Below are 10,963 nucleotides of genomic sequence, written 5' to 3' on the forward strand. Positions count from 1 at the left end.
GAGCAGAGACAGCGTGTGATGAACTGACCACAGCCCCCATTCCCTGTGTCCTGGCACTGCTGGCAGGGAGGAGGAGGTGAAGTCAGGAGTAAAGTTATGCCCAGGAAGAAGGGAGGGCGGGGGGAAGATGCTTTTAAGATTTTTCTTTCTCATTATCCTACTGTGATTTGATTGGTAATAAATTAGGCTAGTTTACCCAAGTTGAGTCTGTTTTGCCTGTGATGGTAACTGGTGAGTAACCCTTATCTTGACCGATGAGCCTTTTGTTCTGTTTTCTCTCCCCTGTCCAGCTGGGGTGGAGAGTGATAGAGAGCCTTTGGTGGGCACCTGGTGTCCAGCCATTGTCAACCCACCACAGTATATCTTGCACAGGATGACACTGTTTGATGAGCTTATGCATTTATAGGATGAAGAAGCATGACATTCGCTAAGAATCAGAAAATCATGGAAAATCCTGAGTTGGAAGAGACCAACAGGATCATTGAGTCCAACTCCTGGCCCTGCACGGGACAACCCCAAGAATCACACCATGTGCCTTAGTGTTGTCCAAACTTCCTGAACTCTGTCAGGCTTTGTACTGTGACCACTTCTCTGGGGAGCCGGGGAAACTCAAAGGATTTACCATATGCAAAATGTTCTGTAATTTTCCTTTTTTGAAATAACAGTGCAAATAGTCAAAAAGTTCAAATGAGAGACATAAAGTGCAGGGTAGTGGAGGATTAAAATTAGCAAGAAGAAAACAAACTCCTTACCATTCTGAACATCCAATACATGATGCTTATCCAATGTCCAACCACCCATGTTGGAGGCATCCAGTTCATAACCCTGCAAAATGGCAGTCCGCTTTTCCCAGAGAGTTAGATCCAAGCAAGACTCATATTCATAACCTACAGAGACTGAAATAACAGTACATTTCCTCATTAAGTATTGCATCTTGTTCTCAGGAAGAGTTTAAAGAATGTGATTTCCTTATACTGCACTCATTCTTCCTCTCTCATAGGCTACATGAAAATCCCTATGACTTCCTTAGATATGTTGAAAATACTAAACAGAATTCCAAAGCAATCTTGGGTCATTAAAATATTTTTTGTTACTACAAGTAAGTGGATTAGGACACGTACTGAGGAAAGCCATTTTGTGATGTAATTCAGAATGCTATTGTGTTCTAAAGAACACAGAGTGTGCATACTGTATTATTGGGCCGGAGGCTACTTCATGGAGAAGAAGTGAAAAACGACTGTGCTTTCTTTTTCCTACTGAAGCAAATTTTTTTTCATAATTCAAAGCTTAGATTAGTATTTTCTAATGTTTTAATATCCATTGATATTTCTCATCTTATTCTGCTAAACATTTTCTACTTAATGGATACAAGCATTTTAGATGTGCTTCCCTATTTTCAAGACAACAGTAAAATGCAAAAAAACTCCATAACACATACCAACAGCTTCAGATAATCCATAGACCCTCTGATTGTACGCATCAGTTTTATCCCATATGAAAGTGTATGCTAGATTTGGGGATGCAGGGAACCATTTTTGGAAAAGTCTTCCCACCACGGCCACCATAAGATGAACCTTCATTAAATTAAATGGTATAACAGATTGGGTCATAGTAATCTTCAGGACAGATTTATATCCTGCAGCCCTGGAGCTCAAGTATGATAACTTCAAATCGGTTCCTGGTATTGTTGTTTCTTCATGAAGTACCTATGCATTGGTACGAGAAAAATACAGAATTTGAGTGATCTGGAAATGGAACAACGCAGCTATCATAAAAGGATGCCTGACGTGATGTTATATGACCATCCATTAGGAAGTATCATCTACACCTGGCCTTCATTTAAGAACGTAAAAAACCACATAAATAAATAACAACATTTCACCTTTTTTTTCTAAAAAGTCATCTAAATTCTTCATTACACTAAAGCTGCTTAGTTGATACTTTCTGCTGAAGGATTTCAAAGATATCGCTTTTATGTTTATGGGGGGAAATAAAGAATGCAGGAAAGGGAAACCATTCCCAACTGCTTTCTCCAAAAGAGGCAAAAAAGCATCCTTCATCTAAGTGAAAGTTTCTCCTTCTTATGTTGCCACCCATGTTCCAACTATGGATATGTCATAAAGGCAGTAGAGCCTATAAGGACAGCAAAGCTTCAGATTTGGTTTGAGATGCCTAATTGCTCCTATAAGAGCAGGAAGGACTTTCAGGTGGTTTATTTTTTGCATTACCACTGGACTGTAAATACTTTGAACTAGAGCATTCTTCCTTTTATTCTGAAGACAGATAAGCAGGGTGCCTCAAGGAAAGTTTTTCCCTATTTTCTGATCAATACTCACTAGTCAGACATCAGCCTACCATTTTCACATTTCACAGAGGTGCAATAATTCAATCGTGTATTTAAAAGGTTCCTCCCCTCTTCTACCTTATCTTTTCCTCTGAGCTGAGGAGCTTTTGTGGGTGATGGATGGATGTGAAATGTTTCTGTGTAATGTGGACGAAGACAGCCTATACTGTCCTATGCCTCAGTCAGAACATAAACACTGCAGCCAACACTTTGGGTGAACAGCTACCAAGTATCCTGGTTTATTGCAAAAAAAAACAAAAGGAAGAAAAATTTATCAAGACAATTTTATAAAGGTAATGTTTCTCTGGAGGAAAGAAAGGGCAAAGGATGCTGAAGCAGAAGCCCAGAACCTTGGTGGTGTTACAGAAACACTCCTGTGGAAGTAAATTTGAGAAGCTTTATTTTACTTTTCTGTTTCCTAGTCCTAAAGTCTGAAGACCAAACACTAATAAACATTAGGGGAAAGCAGACTTCAGGGAGAACACTGTCACAAATACAAGGCTTAACACTTCAGTGGGATCAAAAGCTGGCTACTAAACAACTGCTGTTAGCTCTCTGTGCTAGAGAAAATCTTGGATGCTGCTTCTAAACAATTGACTGTCTGTGTTGAATAAGGTCAAGTAATGTGGTTTATGCTCTTGAGGAGGACAATGTTAGCACTTTTGCTAGGATCTTAAGAAAGATTTATACAGTATTAATTATCTTTATCTCCTTTCCAACAACAGGAACAAAAAATCAGATATAGTACTTTGACTCATTGTCTGACATAACAATTATTTACATCTGATATATGTAGACACGAAACTGATACTCTCCAGTAAGACTATAATAGAGCTGTAGGAAATAAAGGAGGAATTGAAAGATACTAGACAAAGGAAATTTAGATTTATAAATTCTGAATTCTTATTCTTTAAATATTTCTTTGTTCCCCATTGAGAACCTGCCATCGCTGAGAAGAAATGACAAGCACTACCATCACCTTGAAGGAGGTGAGAGTGACCTAATTTCTGTTTGGAAATCTAGTCTGCTTTCCATCAGCCCAATATACATACAGAGAACAGCAATCTAAGTCAGAGAACAGGCAAATCTTTTCTACATGAACAAAAAAACCTCTCTCTAGAGAGATAACTGATTGTGAACACATTCCTTTTCTGGGACTTCGAAGGGAAAGCACAAACCACCCAGGAACAAAAGACAAATTCCTCCTCAAGACATCAGCAGGACTCTCATATAGTACACATTAAAACTAGTCTAACAGATGGAGGTCTCTGTAAGCAAGAGGAGAAAAAGAAATAATACACTTGTAATAGGACACAATTTAATGGACTTCACTGGTCTCCTGTTATGACCATTGCTTCTTTTACAACTGCAACTGTGGAAGAGCAGTGTTAAACACATAGGTGGTCTTCCAGTACTCTTGGCTGAGATAACAGGCAATAAAGAGGACACCTTGAAGTTTCAATTTTCAAGAAATTCCACTGTGTATTTGGATTACTATCAAATTAGAAACTAGGACACTCATGCAGTTCTCAGTGAGGTTTAAAACAAACCCCAAACCCCTATTATTAGTTTCTGCAGAAGCCTCAAATACCTGCTGGAAATCTGACTTATAACTTCCTTCTTTCCATAAAATATCCCCTGCAGTACCTTATTTTCTTGAGAACTTTAGAAATGTAAAGGTAAGGTTATGCAACACAATCTCTCTCCCAGAATCAACCATTACAAAGAGAATTAAACAGTTTAATGTTCATCTGAACAGTTAAATCATCAGGCACAGCAGAGAGCATCCTATGGGAGCCATGAGAACACATCAATTGTAAAGCAATCAGGGAAGTCACTGGGTATAAAAGTCACATCAGAAATTGCCAACACAACCAAGCTGCCTGTACTTTACCTTTTCCAGATAGAGTATCAAACTATCTTCAGAAAGGCTGATACCCTAAGGGGAGTGATAGCCCAACCACCAAATTCTAATGGTTCACATTTTATTTACGGAAGATCAAGCTTCTTGGAAGGACAGCTATGAAACCTTTAACCTAGGGGACTGAGATAAGGGGCACCTCAATTTTCACAAGGACAGAGTTTATTGTCCTGAGAGTTCAAGCTGGTGTCTGAGTCACATAAATTGTGTGGCCAGGAGGATGAAAGCTGTCCAGGCTCTGGAATGCTTTCCTGTTCCAAAATATAGTATGATTCAAGTGACATGCTCTGATGGTGTTAAGAACAGTAAGTAATTCAGTTAGGGGGGAAATGCCTGCTGTATTGCTGTGATTTTTTTGGGGGCAAATTGAGCAACTTCAATAGAAGATTTGAGGACAAATTTGACAAATTATTGCAAACTTTAGTCCTAAAGTCAGAAAAAGTTTGTTTGCTGAGATGTAAAACCTGAACTGCTGCATTAAAATGTAACATCATCTTGGTTTGAGAGGGGTAAAGATGGCATTTTTAGATACAGCTACATATTGGCAAGTACTGCTATTACATACAGGTTGTGACTAAGGAGTATCAAAATTATACTGTAGGCAGAAGTTGAAACTGCTCGTTTCAAGATGGAGCAATTTATTGGCTGAAAATCTGGCCATGCTGAAGTTGCCAACAATCATTTTTATTAAGTCATCAAGGCCCATATTTCATCCTGAATTCCTCTGGGTAGATAAATTTTGCCAACTTCTGCTGTATAGGATTGCCAGTAGTGAGAGTAACTCTGAGGAGAGGAACCCTGAACATGTAATGTGAAGGAAAACATTCAGTCTTCATTCTCCCACACACTTGAGGTGACAGAAACAAGCTGCTTGGGACCTGCAGAAGGCATCTTCCAAGCATATGTAACAAGTTTAGGAGAAGGAAAACCTCAAATACTCAATTTCAGAAGTGCTCATTGTGACTCACATGGGTTTCTGCCAGACCACATGGCAATATGTGGCAAACAGACATTTATTGTATTAGGAAAAAGACAGTAACAATATTACCTAATGCACAGAAGCAGCTCCAGCTTAACCTGATCTCCCTCATCTGCATGCAGTTTACTGTCTTGTTCCACACTGATTAATCTCAGCTAGTTAAGTCTAGGCAAAGCACGGTAACTTGCAATTAAAATTAGGCAAAGTCATGTGTAAGTAATCCAAATTTAGTGACGATGCTATTTATTATAACCCTTTTGAGTAATGACCTATTGGGTCTGTGATCACCCCTTTACCCACTGCATTTGTTCTTTCCTCTTGCTTGTCTTCTTTTTTTTCAGTTTTCCTTTTTGCTGCTTCTTTGGCACAGACTTTAATTCCCCTCTGATCAATTTGGGATTCATAAGCCACTAAGTACACTCTTGGAAACATTATCTCCAAGGGATGATGAAGCACTTCAAGGGATGATGATTACAGCAGCACATCATTTTCTCCTGTACTACGTGATAGTGAGTGCTGTCACACCACACGAACAGGGTGACTAATACTGATTGAAGGAACATGGGGAATGATTTCTTTCTCTGTGCCTTCATCCAGTCTCCCACACTTCCAACTGGCATTGCCCCTGTTTTTATGAATAGATCTACAGCAGTTCCTCTGGAGCTGAACATATGGTTTTGAATGGTATCTGGTTCTGCCCATCTTTTATCAGTTTAGTGAATTTTTTTGGAGACAGATTGTTGAGCATTATGCGTTTCTGAGGGGAACCTGACCCTGAAGGGGGATGTCCCAGCCATGCATGTGCAGCTCCCACTTGCTGGAGTAAGAAATTTTGTGTAGGATGAGCAAAGAATATAGAACAAAATACTACTTGATTTTTTTAACACAGTACCAGAACTGGATTTTTTGCAAGAGTTATGTATGCAAAACATAACTCGTAACATTATGAGTTTACCTCATCATAAATGACCCATCAGCACCAACTGCCCAGGATCCACTGAGAAAGTGATCTTTCCTTCTAGCTAGTTTCTTAGGGAAATCAACTTGACCCAACAAGTCCTGCCTATCACACCTCCCACCTCACAAATTCTGAACCTGGTAGTATAACAGTAGAAATCTCTAAAGATAATAAATTTCCTTTAGGTTTATTAAAAAAAAGGTTCAGGTAAGGAAGAACTAGGCAAGTTGGTACACCCATTTGAAAAAAAAAAAGGCAGTATGCAGTCCGTGGGGGCAGGATTGGATGTGACAGACAGCTGGAATTACAGCAATGAGTGGGAATTAGTGGGAATCCAGACTTCATTAGTCCCATTGTTCATGAACTGACTTGCTTACTCAGACATTGCAAGTGTTTTTTGAAAATATGCATTTTCTGACATTCGTCTATTATTACTTTTTTCTTGATTTATATGCCATCTATCTAGGCCATTTTCCATCATTTCAGGAACTGAATCTATCATCTGTTGCCAAAACAAGTAAATCAGAGCTGTTTTTCAGTGGACTGTTTTGCAAATACTTTCTTTTAATTGACTAGCAAATATCAAAGACACAGAAATGATAGGATAAAAGCAACAATTTTCTAGCACAGTCTAGATTTGTATGAGTGTTTAGTTGCACTTTCCTTACATCTTTCTTTTAAACCTGCTCCTACCATGAATTGCTTAATGATTTAGCTCTTTGCTTAAGAGCTCTGCATAAAAACATTTTCTATGGTTCCCTTGAAGAGGCAAGGACATTTCTTAGGGAAAAAGAGTACCCTATGTAATTATGATGTTGCAAAGGTAGGGTAGAGAAAAACAGAGAAAGAAGAGGGAGAAAAAGAGGGAGGCAGAAAGAGCACTTTCACTAGGAAGAGTTCAAAAATCAACGAGACAAGTATTACTTTTTGAAATGCAACTGAAATGCAGTTCAGTTGAAGAGAGCTAAGAGACTAAACACTGTATTAGTGATTCTTTATTTGAGATGGAGGAATCTAATACACCTATCTTAGAAAAGAAAAAAAACCATTCCAGCCACAGCTTCTTCCATTTAAATCAAGATTTTGATGTCAAGTCTTACTTTCAGCATTACAAGTTCTGAAGAAGCTGATAAGAACACATGCTCATTGACTTGTCCTCAGTGTTGCAGAGAATTCTTTTAAGTTTATAAAAATCTGTGTGCCATGCTATTTATTAGGACTAAACAGATAAATTAAACTGTAAGGATCTTTAAGACATAGTAGAGAAACACCTTTCATTTTCAGTTTCTGAGGTGCACTTGTAACAAGAGGGCAAGCCAAAAACTCAGATGTACTGTAGTGCGTCCACTTTAATGGGCCAGTGCCTAACTGCTGAAGACATTCCGTAAATCAAGTGATGCAAACAAATATAAAACCAGCACCTGGTGTACACCCAGCTCTCATTTTTTTCAGATGAAATTTCAAAAATCATCCCATAGAATAAATAAATTGGTCTGAAAATAATCACCTGTTGCAAATTTTTAGCACTAAGACAGAATTATTTATTTTTGAACAGTAGTTTGCACTTGTTTTACAGTTGCTTTATACTAGCCTGTGATAAAACTCTTATTTAAAGCACACCTTACCTGTGTCTCTGGGATGATAGGACTGTCTTCAGGAGAAATTCTAAAGAGGGTGGATAAAGGTGATGACACGATAACAGGGTTTGGCCTTACAAATCCGCTTAGATCACAACTAGGAATGTCATTCTCTTCCTTCTTCATGACAAGGGTATCCATGACATAGAAGACATTCCAGGGAATCCATACTGTGTGATACTGCGTCAGGAAGGGCGATCGCTCAAACACCAATGTCAGAGAGGCACCACCATTTGCTACCAAGTCAAACCTAGAAAAAAACAACCCCAAGAGGGCCAGCTAGTCAGCAAATTCCCAAAGCCATCCACAGCCTCCATTTTATGGATTGATTCTTCATTCCATTGTACTTTTCTGAAGGCACAATGGCTCTACTGGGAACAATGAAGAAATCAATTAGATTATATTACATAATACCACACTGAGAGAACGAAGAGTTTGGGATGCTGCATTTAAATTAAGCAAGCCCTTCTAAAGTATGCAATCAGCATGTTTTACGTTTGAAGAATGTTCAAAGCACAACTTTAGTCAATCATTTTGTTAATGTCTTTTGTTTCCATTATTTTATTATCTTAGTTTTACAAGCAGCTCTTCAGTAATGCTTTTGCTGTCTTTATGACTTAGAAGTGCTTCAAAGGGAGCTTACATTCCATCCTGGCGAGTGATTGTATATCCATAGTCTGGATAGTGTAGAAAGGAGACATTGACTCCAATGAGTGGTGTTCCATCAGCAGTTAATACTTGGCCTCTTATGACGGATGCAAGACTGTGAAAAAGATGCAGGATCAAAACACAAGTTTGTTTTCTTTTTTCTCTTTTGAATGAATAAAAACTAGTGATTTAACATGCATACACCACCCCCAACCCACCCACCCCTCTCTGCGTGGTATCAACTCTCCTGACTCTCCTGAGACTCTAACCCTTTTACAAGTTCACTTAATTTACATTGTATAAACAAATGCCTCAAAAATCTACAGATAATAATTTTCTTTCAGTATTGTTGATTTTGCATTGGTTTATTTGTTCAGTACTGAGTTACTAAGACCAGAAATTCACTGAAAAATTTTAAGAACTTATAAACTCTAGATGTTCTCACTGTAAGTCATACCTCTGGCAGACTCTTAAAGAAAAACATACTTTTCAATTAGTATCAAAGCAATCTGTAAAACTGCAGGGACTATGAAGTACAAAATTTAAAAGAGCAATAAGGAACATTGGTGCAACAACTTTTAATCAACTGCTGTGCCCAAACACATTAATGTTGTTAAATTACTGCAAACGCAGTAGTTCTAGTATAAATCATCTTCTTTCACTCCGTGAGATCCCAGACACCTGCTTCCTGTTACTGGTTTATTTTCAGGTCATTACTGCTTCACAGAGCACCAGTCAAATAGTTTATGCAATTATACTGTCATGCACTTAACAGTTCTATTACATTAATTCATAATTTATATTATTTAGTGAGCTCAGTTTAAAAAGTGCAGCTTTGCTTTTCCTTCTGAAGTGTTTTCATTGCTTTGATATATTTCCAACTGTGCTAGCCCAAATCAACTGGTTAAATAAAGATTTATTTAATCATTAATGAAGTGCCCTGCTAGAATACAGACAATAAGCATGGCAAGTACCTTCTGTAACCTACTGGCACTGGTAATTTGAATTTTGCAGGAAATGAGACAAAACAAGCAGTTTGATATATTATGAGAGAAGGTCTTTGCTCAAAGTCCACACCATGAAATTTGCAGTCACAGTGATCTTCTCCTCACGTGATTCTCACACACTCCAATTTCTTTTGTATTCATGAGTAAATGATGAGTCATGCTCACCTCTTATTAAAAGGACTTTCCCCAGGTATGACATGGGTGCTGTCTGTTCCGATGAGAAAACTGATCCGGTCATAAAATGCTTTGGCAGCTTGCTGAGATGGCGACTGTTGGCTTTGGCTAATGATATCTTGGGGATCAGGTAGTCCACGACAATAAGGCTGGTTTTGGCAAGAACTCTGCAAACAGCAGTCAGGATCCATACAGTCAACTAGCCCATCTGTTGGCAGAAAGTCACATAAATGAACAAACTCTTACTCCTGCCCCTCTGCATGGGAATGTGCCAGCCAGCAGAGAGATTTAAAAAACCCAGATCAGTGTGAAAGAATACTCATAATTAAGATTTCAATGAATTCACTTTCAATTAAAGAAAGAGAGTTTGTTTCCACTGAGCTCTTAAACTCCCATGGAAGTCCATGCAAGCTGAATATACTCAGTATCATGTACAAAATGAACCTATTTATTCAATACTTTTCTAAAAGCATGTTGAACGAACCAGAAAAGGAAGGCACTCAGGCTCTGCACACACTGTTAACTTATAAATATTAAACATTTTAGGTGCGTCCAATTAGCTTTTATGTGAGGTTATTTGGTTTGCTAGAGAAAAGAAGCAAGCAACTCCCACTCTGCTGTTTTCCTGAAGTTTTTTAGCATATCTATGCTGTAAGTAGCTTTAAATATTTCACAAGGTTTATCAAGGTGGATTCCTTTATACCCTGGCAGAAAGAATTTGTTGCTAGTGGCAAAGGCAATTTCCACATGTATTTTACATGAAAATGTATGAGAGAACAAAATACGTATTTAACATTTAGATTTCATTCTGAATAAACTGATGAGAAATGCTGGCCAGTATAAACAAGATTTAAACACATGGCTGCTTTTATGCTTATGTGCTGAAATATTCACATATGTGGAGCATTAGATCTGTCACATCACTGGAAATCTAATTTGGTGAAAGATTAAAATCAAGATCAAATTGATAACTACTAATTTGCTGTAAGTAAAGTCATAAGGAAAATGAGCCTGGAAATGTCAGCTACAGAAAATTTCTAGATGAATGTAATATGGTATCATAGAGCTGATAATTGTTTCCCCAAAAGAACAGCAAGAATGAAATAGCTCAAACATTTTATTATTCCATTTAGAATAGAGAGGAATCTTGCTTGCTGCACTAAACTGAAAAATATACCAATGCAGCACTCGGAGGAAGCCTACGATTGCTTCTCTCACAAAAGAATCTACCTTTAGAGTAAAACTTCTTTCTGAAGGGAAAAATATCATCCATTTTTGTTCAATCATATGTTGAA

General features: G+C 38.0%; 1 protein-coding gene across 1 annotated transcript in view; it reads right to left on the bottom strand.

The window, feature by feature from the left end:
• Positions 1 to 10,963, bottom strand: part of TENM3 (teneurin transmembrane protein 3) — a gene marked incomplete at both ends in the record, with an annotated part of 157,040 nt that overhangs the window by 28,368 nt on the left and 117,709 nt on the right. Inside the window, 5 exons of the mRNA XM_009080076.1 lie at positions 753 to 896; positions 1,439 to 1,706; positions 7,828 to 8,089; positions 8,483 to 8,602; positions 9,660 to 9,876. Coding sequence (XP_009078324.1) covers positions 753 to 896; positions 1,439 to 1,706; positions 7,828 to 8,089; positions 8,483 to 8,602; positions 9,660 to 9,876 — 1,011 coding nt within the window. The remainder of the gene's footprint in view (positions 1 to 752; positions 897 to 1,438; positions 1,707 to 7,827; positions 8,090 to 8,482; positions 8,603 to 9,659; positions 9,877 to 10,963) is intronic.

This window comes from Acanthisitta chloris, unplaced genomic scaffold, assembly GCF_000695815.1.
Source record: "Acanthisitta chloris isolate BGI_N310 unplaced genomic scaffold, ASM69581v1 scaffold5478, whole genome shotgun sequence".
NCBI classification, from domain to species: domain Eukaryota; kingdom Metazoa; phylum Chordata; class Aves; order Passeriformes; family Acanthisittidae; genus Acanthisitta; species Acanthisitta chloris.